The sequence below is a fragment of the Erpetoichthys calabaricus genome, chromosome 4 (assembly GCF_900747795.2).
Source record: "Erpetoichthys calabaricus chromosome 4, fErpCal1.3, whole genome shotgun sequence".
Taxonomy (NCBI): domain Eukaryota; kingdom Metazoa; phylum Chordata; class Cladistia; order Polypteriformes; family Polypteridae; genus Erpetoichthys; species Erpetoichthys calabaricus.
This window is the reverse complement of record NC_041397.2, coordinates 133,723,351-133,741,847: the sequence shown is the minus strand read 5'-3', so window position 1 is coordinate 133,741,847 and position 18,497 is coordinate 133,723,351. Positions and strand designations below refer to the sequence as shown.

At 39.2% G+C, this 18,497-nt stretch overlaps 1 protein-coding gene across 1 annotated transcript in view; it reads left to right on the top strand.

The window, feature by feature from the left end:
• Positions 1-18,497, top strand: part of ace2 (angiotensin I converting enzyme 2) — a 104,843-nt gene that overhangs the window by 69,506 nt on the left and 16,840 nt on the right. The window contains exons 15-17 of the mRNA XM_028799807.2: positions 3,192-3,292; positions 6,873-6,980; positions 7,581-7,775. Of these exons, the coding sequence (XP_028655640.1) occupies positions 3,192-3,292; positions 6,873-6,980; positions 7,581-7,775 (404 nt within the window). The remainder of the gene's footprint in view (positions 1-3,191; positions 3,293-6,872; positions 6,981-7,580; positions 7,776-18,497) is intronic.

Here is an 18,497-nt window from a genome sequence, read left to right as displayed (position 1 = left end):
CCGCTTGGCCTGCCAGTCCTTTTAGCCACCTCTGGAGTCCCACAGGACAAAAGGGTCCTGTAGGACTCTTTCTTCCGCTTGACGGCATTCCTCACCGCCTGTGTCCACCAACGGGTTCGGGGATTGCCTCCACGACAGGAACCGACCACCTTATGGTCACAGCTCCGGTCAGCCACCTCAACAATTGAGGCACAGAACATGGCCCATTCAGACTCAATGTCCCCCACCTCCCTTGGGACGTGGTCGAAGTTCTGCCGGAGGTGGGAGTTGAAGCTACTTCTGACAGGGGCCTCTGCTAGATGTTCCCAGCAGACCCTCACAATACGTTTGGGCCTACCAGGCCTTACCGGCATCCTCCCCCACCATTGAAGCCAACTCACCACCAAGTGGTGACCAGTTGACAGCTCTGCCCCTCTTTTCACCCAAGTGTCCAGGACATGTGGCTGCAAGTCCAATGACACGACCACGATGTCGATCATCGAACTGAGGTCTAGGGTGTCCTGGTGCCAGGTGCACATATGGACACCCCTATGCCTGATCATGGTGTTTGTTATGGACAATCCATGACAAGCACAGAAGTCCAATAACAAAACACCACTCGGGTTCAAATCGCGGGGTTCATTCTAACCATCTTTTTAATTAGTGAGCCGTTTTTGCTGCTGATTAACTTGTTTTGCCTTAGTTTCATTGACGTGACTCAGACCCCTTAGTTGTTTCTTTTTCCATAATAATAATAATGATAATACATTTTATTTATATAGCGCCTTTCCTAATGAGCAGCCAAACAATAATAAGACACAAAAAAGCCGCCACATGACCAACTAACCTGAAAATAAAGAAAGGTGAAGGTCTCAGTCATGTTGGTCTGCTCACATCACCAAAACATCTTGACGATGGTCTTAGAAAAAACAGAACATCAACAGTCTGCTGTAGCAGAATGAGAGCAGCAACAAATCATAATATTGAATAACGGCTTTAATTAACATCAAGAATTGGCTTCTCATTAAGAAACTGGTTGGAGTGAAATTGGCTGGAGTTTGATGTTCCAATTTAGCTGGTCATCTGTTGGCTCATTTCACATCTAATTTTCAAACCCTCTTAGTCCTGAACAGGGTTGCAAGACAGGGTGCTGGAACCTATCCCAGCTAACATGCATGAACATATCCTTGACAGGGTGCCAATACATCGCAGGGCGACCACACGGTCCAACCAAACAGTAGGGCCAATTTAGCATCGCCAATCCACCTAACCTGCATGTCTTTGGACTGTGGGAGGAGACCGATGCAAACATGTGAAAAACATGCAAACTCCAGGCAGGGAGGACCTACAAACTCTGGTCGCCTTATTGCGATGCAGCAGCACTACCACTGTGTCATTCAAGGTTGACATGTTAAACATAAATTATTTGTTTGTTTTAAAAATTCTACTTATTTTTACCCCAAATGCCACTTATAAATTACATTCTTGAAATATTTTACTAACTTAGCAAACATGTTTACATTTAACTAAAGTACTAATTTTTTTTTTTTTTTTTATAAATTCCAAAATTCATATTGGAAAATATCTGAGGTCTATACTTTGGGTAACAAGCACAAACATAATTAACTCACAACTTTCACAATTATGTTGATTTGGAGAAATTTAAACCCACATTAGGCATTCTGTAAAGGCTGAAAAGAGTTTAAAAAAACATGCGAGTAGTTTGGTTGCTCTCAATACCCTTTCACATTTCAGGTAATGTGTGAAAAAAATGAACAACTCAGTGGGTGTTGCTGTATATGTATGCGTGTATGTGTGTGTGTTGTATGTTTTTATGTTTACTCACATGTTGAAAGGAAGGAACCTCACTGTTGATTTCTAGTGTCACTGTTTGGTTGTTTCCCCTAAGACTGTCTTTGGTGCTTTGTAGGCATGAACAAACTCACAACAGTGATTTCCAGTCAAGGATTAAATTCTGCTGTTTTCTATGTCAGAATAAGTCAGGTCAGGATTTTTAACAAAACTATTCGCATTCTGTAACATTCTAAAACGTGCTTAATCCAACTAAGGACCATAAGGGTTCCAGAATGTACCCTATCATTTTTCCCCATTTCTTTATTATTTGAAAGTGTTGCTTCACTCATAATGGTATATATTCTTTTTGGCCTGTATATTTCAGTATAGAAAATGGAAATAGCCATATAGTTCATAGTAAAGATCTTCCATAAATTACTAGTTTGTTTTAAGTTTTTTATTACAATAAGTTACTAGGCATGCATAGGAATATCTAAAAATAAGTTAAGTCCAAAGTTCATGTTTTGACATATCACGAGCAGACTTCTTGACTTCTTGGAACTAAGGTACAAATATTCTTGATTATCATATCAGTAAAAATGTGTAATGGTCCAAAGTTCGGGATTGCTTTTTTTCAATATAAATGCCTCCAGAGCTGTTTATCTAAAGGAATGACACTGCAACTCAACAGTGAGAAATGTTTCTAAATGTGTTTCTGTTTATTTGATTTTACCTCTTCTAAAATTAATATAGAAGTTGAAAAGGCAAATTTGCCATTTAACTCTGCATATATAAATATGTAAAAATTGAGCCTGCTGATGAATGTGTTTAGGCAACTGAGCTACCCTTTTTCTGTGCAGTCCATTTTGGCCTTAGTCTCTAGTGACCTAATGGAGAAAGAGGTTAGCTGATCAATTAAACTGTCTGTCATGAGTGATAGGTTGATTTTTAGCTCCAGTCAGCACTTTGATTTTTAAATGATCAAACATGCGACCCAAATATGTTCCTAATTACATTCATTAAATGAAATGAGGAAGAAACGTCACAGGGAATGAATGTCTTCACCAGTTTGAACCTTCATTATTTATGTAAGTCGGTGAGTATCTGCAAGGAAACACACACTGAAAATTGAACTACTAGAATTTGTCTCAGCAACCTAATATGTAAAGGTGTGACAAAGTTTTCAAAATTATTCAAGGCATTTTAAAGTCTTTTTGTTTTTCATTTTCTGTTTTGCCAAAAAGCACACACACTTGGAAGTGTCAGTCTTCAAGTACAGATTCCTATTATGATTCTTAAACATAATACATTTTATATATACAGTAATGTAAAAATTAACAGAAAGACTGATTTTGAGTTGGCCGTGTTAACAAAATTGACATTAATCACTTTCATGTCCTCTTTTTATTTTTATGCAGTACGAATGGGATGAAAATGAAATGTATTATTTCAAAGCAACTGTAGCTTTTGCCTTGAGGAAGCGTTTTAAGGATGAACAAGTAAATTATGTCAACTTTACGTAAGTCGTTCTATATACTCTTTAAATTTCTATCCTAAGACAGCAGTTTGTGAGGCTAAGGGACTGTGTGTCAGAAATGGTGGTGTTTAATACTGGAACACCTCAGGGAACTGTCCTGTCTCCCTTCCTGTTTACCCTCTACACAGCACACTTCCAGCACAATACTAATGCCTGACATCTACAGAAATGTTTAGATGATTCCAACATCATAGATTGCATTAAGAATGGAAATGAGTCGGAGTATAGGAAGGTTGTGGAGGACTTCTTCCTGTGGTACAGAGACAACAATCTGTAACTCAGCATCAGCAAGACAAAAGAGATGGTGTGCCATGGAGCATCTAAGACCTGTCACCATTCAAGGGGAGGACGTGGAAGTGATGCAGAGCTACAAGCACCTAAGGGTACAACAAACTGGACTAATCTGACAACACAGTGACATTGTACAAGAAGGGTCAGAGCAGACCGTTCTTCCTAAGGAGACTCAGGTCTTTTGATGTGTGCTGAAAGCTACTGGAAATGTCCAATCAGTCCATAGTAGCCAATGTATTATATTACACTGCAGTCTCCTGGGGAATAAACTTGAGCACAAAAGAAGCACAATGCCTGAACAAACATATCAGGAAAGCCTGCTCCATCACAGGGCAAACCCTAGACACACTGGAAGGTGTTGTGGAAAAGAGGATGGAGGTATAATTGGATGCCATCATGAAAAATCCCTTCCATCACCTCCAGGAGGTGTTCTCTTGGAGTACTTTTAGCCACAGACTCATTCCATCACAGTGTGCTAAGAAGTGCTTCTGGGGGTCTTTTCTGCCTGCTGCTATCAGGCAATTCAATGCATCAACCCAATGTACTTGTTTATTTTTATTTATTTACTTATCGATTGAGTGAATGATTGACTGTATTATCTGACCTGTGAGTCTGTATCCTTGTTTTTTATGTTCCTACTGTCGTATGTATCTGAATTTCCCCATTGGATTAATAAAGTTTATCTAATCTAGTCTAATTTAATATATGCCTTACAAAAACAAGTAAACATTAACATCATGCATTCATTATAAGCCAGCTTTATAGTACAAACACAAATTAAAATTAGTCCATTCAAAGTATATCTTTAGACCAATTTTAAGAGAGGGCCCTTTAAATTACACAATTTCTCTGGCTCTACGTTTACTTAATCCCTCATTTGCAGGGTAGAGATCCACATAGCTGACTTCGTTTAACACCTTTGGCCACACTTGGTTGAATTCCTTCGTCCTTGGCTGCAGGAGTTTATTCCAACACAGAACTTTGGATCAAGGAGACAGTAGAGGCAATCACAGCACACATATGTGACACATCCAAAGTTAGTTAAGAGAAGTGTCAGCACAAGAGTAAAACTCTTTATTCATGGCTAGTTTATGATTCACTACCAGAAAAAAGATTTGCTGATCAGCCATCAATGCAACACTGAAGACAAGATGGCTCTACAGATAAACCTCATTAGCAGGGACCTGCACAGGCTTTTGATGGCTCTCACGTTTACATAGCAGTTATCCATGAATCAGTAGGATGCTTAGAGATTATTGGGTTTTTTTCTTGTTGTCACCAGAGTTGTTTATAATGATGTGTTTATTTACTAGGGATGCTCTGATCAGATTTTTATTATGGCTGATACTGATCACCAATTTCCTGACTAATTCCAATCCAGATTCTTTTTATCCTTTAAAAAAAAAGTTTTAACTAAGCTCCTGCATGACCAGACATGTAGTAGCTGGACTTTACGACAAAGTTTAGTTGATCAAAATGAAAGCAGAACCAACATTTTTTTCCCTTTTTCTGTATTTGCTTATGGCAGCAGACTCTGGACAAACTAGCATATTAATTCTGTTAGACCTCAGTGCAGCATTTGACACAGTCAGACATGACATCCTACTGTCCAGAATGGAGAACATGCTGGGTATCTCTGGCACTGCCCTCCAGTGGTTCAAGTCCTATCTGAGTGATAGGCAAGAGTTTGTTAGTCTTGGCAACAGCAGATCCAACTCCGTGCCAGTCACACAAGGAGTCCCTCAGGGCTCTGTCCTTGGTCCTCTGCTTTTCTGTATTTATATACTTCCCCTTGGCCATATTATCCGTAGTTATGGATTGGATTATCATTTTTATGCAGATGATACCCAGCTCTACTTCAATGTTAAAAGTGGAACTTCATCAGAGCTTTCTCAGCTCACAACCTGCCTTAGTGAAATTAAAACCTGGATGGAGCAGAACTCTTTAAAATTAAATTGCAATAAAACTGAACTCCTGCAAATTGGGACTAAAATGCAACTTAATAAAATGAGCTCCTTCCCAGTCCATCTTGGCAGTGATCTCATCAGACCTGCCTCTACTGTAAAAAATCTTGGTGTCATTTTTGATTCCTCCCTCACTTATTCCACCCACATAAATCACATTAAGAAACTTTCTTACTTTCACCTCCGTAACATATCCCGTGTTCGCTCCTTCCTCTCCTTCTCTAATGCTGAGAAACTTGTCCATGCTTTTATCACATCCCGCATCGATTATTGTAATTCCCTACTGGCAGGTGCCCCTTCTAATCTTATATCACAGCTCCAGCTTATTCAAAACTCAGCTGCAAGAGTCCTTACTCGAACCAGCAGCAGCGAGCACATCACACCCATCCTGCTCCGTCTTCACTGGCTCCCTGTGTCCTACAGAATCGAATATAAAATCCTACTAATAACCTACAAAGCTTTAAATAACCTCGCACCAAACTACATCAGTGACCTCCTCCATCACTATGTGCCTGCCCGCCCACTAAGGTCCTCTGATTCTGGTAATCTTGTTGTGCCCCTCACTAATCTACACTCCATGGGTGACAGGGCCTTCAGCTGTATAGCGCCCAGACTCTGGAATGACCTACCAAAATTAATCAGGTCAGCTGACTCCATGAATTCCTTTAAAAAACAACTCAAAACTCATCTGTTCAGGAAGGCTTTTAGCTGTACTTGACTTTGTTACCTTTCTCTCAGTTTACATCTCTGTCAAGATGCCAATGTAACCTGTATGTGTGTGCTAGACCATCAATTATGTTGTCTGTTTTTTTCAGAATTTACTGTCTTAATCTTCTTTATTTATTTATCTGGTTTGTACAATGCTATATACTGTATATTCTGCCGTTCTTTATTATATTCTGTAAGTGCCTTGAGCATGGGAAAGGCGCTATATAAATAAAATGTATTATTATTATTATTATTATTTGGACTGCTGGTGCCATCCATGAAGTGGAAGAGGGTTCAGTGACCTCCTCAGCTGCCATTTCTTTAATCTACTGCACTTACAAATTACAATCTCCTTGCCAGTCACAGGTTCTAAGCAGTCTGGTTTCTCCATACAGTCGTCCGCCATTGTCTTGTTTTTGAAGTCACAGTGTACCTCTAGATAGTTCCTGAACTGTTCACTGTTTTTTTAGATATCCCACTCTCCAGATGAATGGCAGTCATTCACCATTCTTTGTTCTCTGGCAGCAAAAATCTAGATATTAATGGAAACTTACATTCTAAAATTATAAAGTGCAATTCTGCCTTTTTTTTCTTCTCAGGGAAAATGACGTTGAAGTCTTTGATTACACCCAAAGAGTTTCTTTCCATTTTTTGGTGAAAAATCAAAGTAGGTTTGTTCCCAAAGAATATGTTGCCGAGGCAATACAGTAAGAATAATTTATTATGATATTCATTCCTGCTTGAATTATTTATTAATTGAATACTATTAATAACATATAGTGAATAATTTCCAATAATGCAGAACAGTCAATTTTAATTCAGGTTCTGTTATGGACTAGTGCTCTGTGCAGGGTTCGTTCATGCCTAGCTGACCCTGAACTGTATAAACAGATTATAAAATGGGTAAATGGATCAATGGATAGATGGATAGCTAAGCAAAGCTGCAGAGAATTTAACTAACCATTTATTTACCTACAGTTTAGACAATGTTTTACCTGAGTATTAAGGAAATAATTGTGCCATTGTTGGCTGTTCGTTTTAAAATATTTGGCTTAATAGAATGCAGTTCTTGCAGTGCAAGCGTACAGCCAGATAATCAGCTTTTTGCTGCATTTTAATTTTTACTCAGATATTAACATAGTACAGCCACACCAGGCTACATTTAGAGATTTAACGTGTGTCAAGATCCAATATCACATTATAGAAATTCTAAAAAATACTTTTCAACAACAAACTGGTTGTATGTTATCATATGGCCAAATCATTTTTAGCTGTTAAATTAACCTGTCCCTGTCTGTCTGTTTTAGGCTGTCAAGACATCGATTTAACAGTGCTTTTATGTTAGATGACAAAACCTTAGAGTTTGTTGGGTATCCTCCAACTTTAGCACCACCAGTCACTCAGCCTTTCACAATATGGCTTGTCGTGTTTGGAGTAGTTATGGGAGTTACTGTGCTTACTTCATTCTACCTAATCATCTCTGGATATCTGAACAGGAAAAAGTAAGTAGACTATTTCTATAGCTGAACTTTGCATATTTTTGTACTATTATAATTATTGAATCTATTGCTATAAAGTAAAGTAAGCACACAATTTAATACTTGAAATGAACTCCACACAAAAAGTTCTGGATGGCTGGAAGATGCATGAAGAAGAATGGAAATTTCAATATTAATTGGAAGACTCCTGCTTACAGACTGCTGTTGGCTTGCTTTAATGTGGGGACATTTTAATGTCCTTTCTTTTTTGTTTAGTTCATGGAAATGTCAATATGAATTTTGGTGAACATTATGATATTCATGGAGGAAAGGCAAGCATTGATAAAGACAAATGTTCAAGTTCAAGTGTCAAGTTTATTGTCATCTCATCATGTGCAGAGTACAGGGTGGGATGAAATTGTGTGCCTTCAGGACCACAATGGAAAACAAACAACACATAATATGACAAGACAGTGTATACAACATTTAACGCAATACAACATATAGTGCAGTAGACAAGACAGTGGGCAGTAAATCAATGCGTACACACAGAAACAAAAAGTGCAATTGCTGTAACAACAACAACAACAACAACATTTATTTATATAGCACATTTTCTTACAAAAAAGTAGCTCAAAGTGCTTTACATAATGAAGAAAGAGTAAGGTCCGAGTAAGGTAACTGACAGTAGGACATAATTCAGCAGTTCAGTAAGCTGGGTTGATAACAGCTTAGTAGTAACAATACTGTGTTTTAAAATGTGCAAAATGGGCAGATAATGCATTTAACAGATATCATACACAGTGCAGTGTGCATTAAATTAATAATATTAATAATAATAATAATAATAATAATAATGTATTTTATTTAAATAGCACCTTTCCCGTGCTCAAAGCACTTATTTAAATAGCAGGGTATAACACTAAACAGATACATACAGGAGATATAAAGCATTAAACAGAATAAAAGACAATAAACCAGAGTAAAATACTAAATTCAATACTAAAAGAAAAACCTGAACAAATAGCATAATGTGTGATATTACATACATACAAATTATCCAGAGCATCTGGATAGAGAGGTATACTGAAAGAAGGGGCAGCAGGTTAGGTCAAGTTAAAAGCCTTCCTGAGCAGATGAGTTTTAAGTTTTTTTTAAAGAATGAATAGAGTCAGCTGATCTCATTAATTCTGGGATGTCCTTCCAAAGTCTGGGTGCTATACAGCTAAAGGCCCTGTCACCCACAGAGTGTACTATATGTTAGTGTGGGGCACAACAAGATTGCCTGAATCAGAGGACCTTAGTGGGGCGAACAGGAGTATAGTGATGGAGAAGATCAGTGATGTGGTCCAGTGCAAGGCCATTTAAAGCTTTATAAGTTGATAATAGAATTTTAAATTCAATTCTGTAAGACACAGTAAGCCAGTGGAGGTGAAAGAGGATGGGAGTTATGTGCTCAATGTTACTGGTATGTGTTTGGACACTTGCAGCAGATTTTTGAATCAGCTGGAGCTGTGATATAAGATTAGAAGTGGCACCTGCTAATAGGGAATTACAATAATCGATACAGGATGTGATAAAAGCATGGACAAGTTTCTCAGCATTAGAAAAGGATAGGAATGAGCAAATAAGGTATATGTTACGGCCATGAAAGTAGGAAAGTTTCTTAATGTGGTTTAAGTGGGTGGAATGAGAAAGGGAGGAATCAAAGATGACACCAAGTTTCCTTGCATTAGAAGAAGTTCTGATGAGATCACCGTCCAAAGTGACTGAAAAGAAGCTCATTTTCTTAGGATGCGCATTAGTGCCAATTTGCAGGAGTTCAGTTTTGTTGCAGCTTAATTTTAAGAGCTCTGCTCCATCCAGGTTTTTATTTCACTGAGGCAAGTTGTGAGCTCAGAAAGCTCTGATAAAATTTTGCTTTTAACATTGAAATAGAGCTGAATATCATCTGCATAAAAATGTTTAAATCTACGAATAATATGGCCAAGGAGAAGTATAAACTGTAGATACAGAAGAACAGAAGGCTGAGGACAGAGCCCTGAGGAACTCCTTGTATAACTGGCACTGAGCTAGATCTAGTGTTGCCAACACTAACAAACTCTTGCCTATCAGTCAGATAGGACTTAAACCTTTGGAGGGCAGTGCCAGAGATACATGTTCTCCATTCTGAAAGTACTGTAGAATGTCATGTCTAATGGTGCTTTCATAGACCGTAATTCTGAATTGAACAATGGAGATGAATATTTAAAAGAAAACTGTTTATGCATTTTAAGGCATTTTAAGAAGGATGTAGATAGTTTTAGATCATAATTCAGAGTTGACAGTTTTGCAGTGGGAAGAGAGGGTGCAAGAGCGTTGAGTCATACAGCTTGAGGAAAAAAAACTGTTACACAATCTAAATGATCTAGTTCAAATGCTGCAATACTGTCTAGTCGACAATAAAAGCACAAAGAGCCTATGTGCAGGGTGGGTGGGTTCAGCTGCAATGCTGGACGCCCAACTTAAACGAGTGTTATATGTCTCCTGTATGGATGGAATGGACACTCTGATGATGTTCTCAGCCGTCTTAACAATCCTCCGTAGTGACTTGCGGTCAGCTGCATTATAATTTCCATACCACACTATGATGGAACTGGTCAGCACACCCTCTATGACTCCTCTATAGAATGTGGTGAGGATGGAAGGAGAAAGACTTGCCTTTCTCAGCTGTCACATGAAGTAAAGCCATTGTTTTGCTTTCTTAACAACAGAGTAGCAGTAAAGGCTCAGGATAATGTCTTCAGTAATGTATACACCCAGGAACTTGATGTTTTCAACTCTCTCAATGATGTAACTATTTATATGGAGAGAACTGTGAACTGGACGGGATTTCCTGAAGTCAACAACTATTTCTTTCATTCTGTCAATTTTAAGAGACAAGATGTTAGCCTCACACCGGGCTATCAGGTGCTTAATCCTTTTTCTGTAAGTTGACTCATCACTGTTACTATTGAGGACTACTATAGTTGTGTCATCAGAAAATCTGATTATACAATCCATATTACTAACCGAGAATGCTAAACCGGATGATGGACGCAGGCACATCCGGCCATGGGCCGTAGCTGCAAAAAGACGTACTGCGCAGGCGCAAAAAGAGTCCGCGAGAGTCGGCTGAGGAGCCGAGAAAGGCGGACAAAAGAGGGCGAGAGAGGCGGATGAGGGGCCGCGAGAGGCGCAGGCGCAAAAAGAGTCCGCGAGAGTCGGAGAAAGGCGGAGAAAAGAGGGCGACAAAGGCGGATGAGGGGCCGCGAGTGGCGGACAAGACCACAGAAAAAAGGAGTGAGCACATACAAAAAGGAGAAATGAGGCGCAAAGTCAAACGCAGGAAAAGCACGAAACACATTGCACACGAAACTAGACCCGAAAAAAAAAAAAAAAAAAAAAAAAAGAGGCTGGCGCACAACAGCAAGGCAACCCCTACCCCCCCTACAGGCACCGGACGGGACACACACCAAGAGGGGGGTTCAACAAGCCCATGGAACACAAAAAAAAGAACACAAAACCACCCCACAGACCCTACAAGCGAGGGACGGGACACACACAAAGAGGGGGATTCAACAAGACACAGGAACACAAAAAGAAAGAAGACGCTCGCGCAACAACAATCCTCAACAATCCCCCCCCCCCACCCACCCACATCCATAAGAAGTCACACCCAAAGCCACATATTCTAAAGTGAACGTCAGCACCTTCACACTAGACAGCATAGGTGTCAGCATTGGTGGATCTCCTTACAATAAAGCACTATTAACCGTTCAACTGCAGAAAAGGAAACATATTAACAGTGACTGCGACCCTCCTTATTACTTATCCATATTTCGGATGCTGAGAAAGAAACAAGTCATGAATACACGGTCATGGGTACAAAACGAAAAGGAAAGGATAACAGGAACAAACACACGAACACGAAAGAAACAACAAAATAGACGGCTATGCAGCATAGGTGGATCTCATTACAATAAGGCACTATTAACAGTTCAACCGCAGAAAAGTCTCCATATTAACAGTGAGTGCAATACTCCTTATTACTTATCCATATTTCTAAAAGAAAAAATGCCTCGACTCCAAAAACGCAAAGCTCAACTAAAGCTTCTAACTAACGATGTACCTAAAAGTAAAAACTTTATGAACTGCGTTAGATCCTACAATAGTTCATTTGCTTTTAGTAAATATCAGGCCACCAAAAGGCAATGGCCCATACTGCTTTCCCATATGTGCACAAATACTGCATCGCATTGGAACAGTGCACCCTGAAACAAATCAACAACGCAAATATGCACAAATCTACATCCTGGATCCACATGACGCAATCTATCAATCAAAGTGCTGCATCGCAACAGGCACGGATTCAAAACGAAACACCTCCCGTCTCAGACATACGTTAACGGCAAGGAAGGCTACAACGGGCGTCTCACACAGCACAGGCAAATCGATTACAGCTCCAAAACAACACGTCCCAAATACTACATATGCAACAACGCGCCTCTCAAACGGCACAAGCAAAACATACACCGGGAAAATTCATTCGGATTAATGAATGTCATTTGCAATCATTGTCATTCAGTTCACTTCCCTGAAGAAACAACTGGCAATACAAGTAATACATTTAGACGTTGTTGTCAAAAGGGTCAAATTAGACTGCCTTCTTTACATTCATATACTGAATATCTACAGAAGATTCTAACTGACGATGTACCTGAAAGTGAAATCTTTATCAACTGCATTAGATCCTACAAATCGGTATCCACTATGAACATTAACGGTGGCACGGCACGTGACATTCGTCTTCAAAAAATGTTGTTTATTGATGAATGTACAATGGCATGAAGTCACTTACTCAACACCATTCATAAACTTCTACAAACGTTTATGAATAATAATATTCGATTTGGAGGAAAGGTACTTTTATTAGGAGGAGATTTTAAACAGTGATTAGCTATTCTTCTAGATGCCATGCACTCAGCTATTGTTCAGTGCACCTTAAAATACACAGACAATTGGCATTGCTTTCAAAAGATACAGTTAGTAAAAAAGATACGATGTCCAGAACCAGATCATAACAATTGCTTATTACAACTGAGAGATGGTACACTCACCAATACAGATGGACTTCAGCCACATATTATTACAATTCCTCAAGCCTTTATCTGCGACGACTTAGTTACAGAGAGATTTGGAACAGCAATCTCATTAGACCAAATGCCCCTTTTAACACAACGCACTATATTATGTCCAAAAAATATTAATGTGGAAAACATAAATACCCAAGTCATTCCATTACTTCCTGGAGAGACACAACTCTTTCTAAGCTCTGACAAAGTTGACTCTGATCACGATAATGACCATCTTCATTGACCTTACAATTTCTGACCTGGAATTACCTTTTACACTTAAACGGCGTGTACAAAGAAATTTTCCAATAAACCTTTACACTGTGCCACACACTTTATTGTTTGCTTTCTATTTGCATCATCTACACCGTCACACTATTCTATATCTCATTCATACATCACGCTCTTTGTCATTCCCAACACCAGGGGTTGGCGAGCGAAGCGAGCAGGGGGCGGAGCCCCCTAGTTAGAACTAAACTGAGCAGTGCAGTCAACATGTGTCAACAAGGTGAAAAGCAGAGGAGAGAGGACACAGCCCTGTGGTGCCACAGTGCTCAGAGTGATGGTGCTTGAGATGTTGGTGACAATGCAAACCAGCTGGGGCCGTGTTGTGAGGAAATCCAAAATCCATTTGCACAATGTTTTCAGTCCTAGTCCTCTAAGTTTGGATTTCAGCTTCTATGGGTTGATTGTATTAAATGCTGAGCTGAAGTCCATGAACAATATTCTGGTGCATGTATTTTTTGGTCCATGTGAGACAGGGCAAGATAGAAAAACATGGAAATGGCGTCATCAGTCCATTGGTTTAAGTGCTTCTCAAATTGTAGTGGATCTGTTGAACTTGGAAGTTTGCCATTAAAGTGTGACATGACTATTCTCTCAAAACATTTCATGATAATCTACATAAGTGCTATGGGATGGTAGTTGCTCAGGCACATCACCATTTGCTTCTTCTGCATTGGTATGATAGTGGTAGCCTTAAAGCACACAGTTACAGCCACTTAACTCAGAGATATTTGGAAAATGTCTGTGAAAACTTCAGCCAGCTGACCTGCACATTCTTTAATCACTCATCCAGTTATGTTGTCTGGTCCTGAAGCTTTGTGTGGATTGACCCTGAAAAAGCTTGCCTTCACCTCAGCTGTTGTCAGACAGGTCACCTAGTCATTTAGAGGAGGTGGGGTTTTGTTTCTACAATGTTTACATAAAAGACATTTAGTATGTCAGGGACAGTGGCATCAGCAGCGCAGTCTGGTAGAGGAACCCTACAGCCTGTGAGGGCTGTGATTCCCTGCCACATGCATAGTGAGTCCTTAGTGTCTGAAAAGACCTTGTAGGCCTACTTTATTCGCATATGCCCATTTTGCTGCCAGGACAGCTTGGGACAAGTTCACCATTGCTTTTCTGAGTTCTTCTTTATCACCTGCCTTAAAGGTAGCATCATGGGTTTCAACAGGGCTCTCACCTTAGATGTCAATCAGGGCTTCTTATTAGCTGTTATGGTGTAGTGCTTGAAGATAGTGATGTCATCTATACATTTGGTGATGTAGCCGATCACAGATGCTGTGTACTCCTCCAAGTTTACAGTTCTATCATAAGTAGCAGCCTCTCTGAACATGTCCCATGGTAAGTTAAAAGCAGGCTTGAAGCATTGAAATGGATCCTTCTGGCCTTATTCTGATTTCTTTTATGAAAGGTGTTGAGCAGATCAATACTGGTCTTAAGTAGGAATCAATTTAACAGAGATGTGGTTTGTGAAGCCCAGCTGTGGGAGGGGCACAGCTCGGTATGCGCCACGTAGGTTTATATGAAACAGATCCAGTATATTTTGCCTTCTTGTTGGAAAATTAACATACCAGTATAATTTTGGTAGGGTTGATTTCAGACTAGTGTGCTTAAAGTCACCAACAATCATCAGAAACCTGTCAGGAAATGCAGTTTACAGTTTGTTTATAGTATTATAAGGTTCACCTAGTGCTTAATTAACATTAGCGCTGGGCGTCAAGTACACCACGACAATAATCACTCCGGAAAATTCCCTCGGCAGATTAAATTCCCAGCATCTCACCGACAGAAGCTCCACCAGTGCTGAACAGATGATTGTTATGTTAGAACACCAATCCTTGTTGATATATACACACAAATCGCCCACACGAGTCTTACGGCACAGAGCAGCTTGTCTTTTGGTTTGGAAGATGGTTAGCCAGTCTAGCTGGATGGCAGAGTCCGGGATGTTCTCATGTATCCATATTTCCATGAAAACTAAAGCACAGCAGTTCCTCAATTCACGCTGGGTGCTACAATGTAGCCTGGTATAGTAAAGCTTGTTATGAATGGAGTGGATGTTCGCACGGAGGATAGATGGCAGCAATGACCTGTTTGACTTAGCCTTCAACTTAGCACAAATGTCAACTCTGTTGCAGCATTTCTGTTTCCTCTCGGCGCACTTTCTTGTTTACCTCCATTGTACATTCACTCTCAGTAATGCCATGGTCTTGTGGATTGGAATGCTTAGCAGGCTGAGGTCAGCAAGCATCTCCATTGTTTCCATCAGCAAGTTTAACAAACTGTTCACAGCATTTTTACGAACCAACACCAATGTGGTTCAGTCATATTTCTGTGTGCTGTGTGTACAAGTCTAATTACTAACAAAATTACAGTCAGTATTAAACACATCAGAATTGAACATTGAAGTAGTCAGATCTGAAGCAACCACTGCACTCACGCACATTGCTATGGTGTAAAGCATAATAGTCAGTCATGTCAGTCATTTCCCAACCTGCTATGTCACGGGGGTCTGCTGGAGCCAATCCCAGCCAGCACAGGGTGCAAGGCAGGAACAAATCCCTGGGCAGGGCGATAGCCCACCACAGGACACACACACACCCGCACACTAAGCACACACTAGGGACAATGTAGGATCACCAATGCACCTAACCTGCATGTCTTTGGACTGTGGGAGGAAACTGGAGCACCCGGAGGAAACCGACACAGACACGGAGAGAACATGCAAACTCCATGCAGGGAGGACCCAGGAAGCGAACCCAGGACTCCTTACTGCAAGGCAGCAGCGCTACCTCTGTGCCACTGTGCCGCCCCAAGCATAATAGTATATAATCTTAAAAAAGACTGTATTCCCAACTGCATAATTCAGTGACACACTGAAATGTGACAACATGTTTCATAAGTAGAGGTCACATTCTTCTAGACTAACTTAAGAGTGCTATTGTCACAAGGGAAACTGCAATTGTCTAGAAGTCTCACCTTCTGCATTGTCCTGTTCTTGAACCTATTGTAGCTTTTGTTATTTACATGTCTCTTTTAGGTGGCTCGCTATCTTTAAAAGTTCTGCTCACCATTGCCGCACTAGGTGGAGTTCTTTTCACCATTTTATAGGTACCCCTGCCACTGCTAATGGAATGCTAGCTCATAAGATGTGTGACTCATCCCTGGCTGATTTAACTTTTCAGTGGCATTACATAGCCCTCCCTTTGAAGTTGCTGTCCCCAGCAACCACTTACAAATTCTTAAAATGGCACACAACTCTTTGAAACAGTGGGGTGGTCTTTGTTTCTGCCACAGTATTGTATCTGAAGACAAAAGCACATCATCAGGGATCTTGAGCAGTTTGCTGTTGGGTGTCGCGGCAGAGATGTTGAGTGCTACATTGTCAGATGCTGCTGTCATGCAGTGCAGCAGAGGAATTAAACACTGCACTTCTGTGCAGTGATCTGCTGATTACAACTGAGCAGACAAACCTCCTCGCTGCAGATGTACTGGTCTCTTGGGTGTTTTCCTTGACTGATAACTCTCTACTAACTAGTAACTACCATAACTAATAATTCACTCTATTTTACATGGAAAGGATCTCTTGCCGATCAGATTATAGAATTATCATATAATAAAAGTACATGAAAGAATAAATTATTCTCATTCTTTGAGTTATAATAGCATTTTGTGTGTTTTACAGATGCTTGCCAGTAGTGATTTATGAATTTATTTTACTTGCATTCTCACAAGTTTAATAAGAATATACAATAATGGAAAAAGAAACATAACCATCTTTCTGAACAAAATAAAATAATAATTAAGAAGCATTCCATCATATCATTCACTAATGGAGGACATTATGGTAGAGACCAGCAGTTGTTGCAAGGATTTCTGTTTGTACTCTAATGCACAAAGTGGGTGATTTTAGGAGTTTTAATTTTTGCAAGTTCTGGTTATGTCCAGAATGTTTTAAATTTAACTAAACTGTAACAAAGATTTATTTTGCTCTTAATAACACTTAACATACAAAACATCAGTTAAGTGATTACTCATCTCAGCAATGTGGCCTACTGAAATAATGTCACCTTGCAATGGTCAGAATTGGCTTACGTGAGGCATATTTCTCTTGATATTACATAATACAGTGGACAACTTGTGAATTCTTCATATTTACAAGTGATTTTACCAGTGTATCACAAGATCCTGATATTCCAATGCATAAAAAAGAATAACCACTTTACTGATGCTTTGTATCATTAAGACCAAAAGAAGCATTTATTAAGGTCTTGTGACACAGCAGTATTTGAGCAATATGTGCATTTTTCAGTACTTAAAATGTTCCCCATTTTACAGTATATACAGTACATTACAACTTCAAAGTAACACAGAGTACAGTATACATGAATAGTTTAAGTAAAGATTTTTAGGTATAACTGAGCTAATCTTGAAATTTACTGTCATGTGTTCACTGAACAATGAAATTCTTAGTTGTTTTTCTCCTATAGAATAGTAACAGTAATAAAACCAGAACCAAGAAAAATGTTTATTCTTGCATTTTCATTGTGAAAAAAGGTAAAAAAAAGTTTATGGTATAATACAAGCCAAAGGTGGCCAAAGTTGTACAACAGCTTACAACACATTACTTATGTTGCAAAATCACAAACAGTCCCCCAAAATTATTTTTTTCAAGAGTCCTCTCTTCAGTTCAAAATGTCAGTCCTGTGTGACTTGTATTTCCTGTTTGTTAGTTAGTTAGTTAGTTAGTTATTTAATCTTTTCCTCCAAATTCATTCCCCGTTTTTCAAATATTATCTGAATTCAATATTTTTCACTCTACTGGAAGAAGGCTGAAAGTAATTCATTAATTCAAAACTTTACCTTTAAATGGAGCAAATGAGTTTAAATAAAAATTTCATTTTGGCTTGTAACTGAGCAGAGATAGTTAGGGATAGCTGCAACTCTGAAAAAGTATGATATTGAGATGTATAATATAATTCAGATCAGTTAAGAAGTCTACAAAATTCAGAATAAAAAAACAAGACACTTTCCATATTTTTTATACCTTTCAACATTACTCCTATATGTGTGAATTGTACCATATATTTAATTTAAAATAATAGAAGAAAGTTTAAAAATGAGAAAAAGTCAGACCTAGACAAATATATGTTCTTCTTCTTCTTCTTCTTCTTCTTCTTCTTCTTCTTCTTCTTCTTCTTCTTCTTCTTCTTCTTCTTCTCTTTCCAATTCTTTGTGGGGCTGATGTACTTGATCAGCCTTCCCCAAAGAGCTCAGTCCTGCACCTCCTTGCTAATCAAGAACTTCT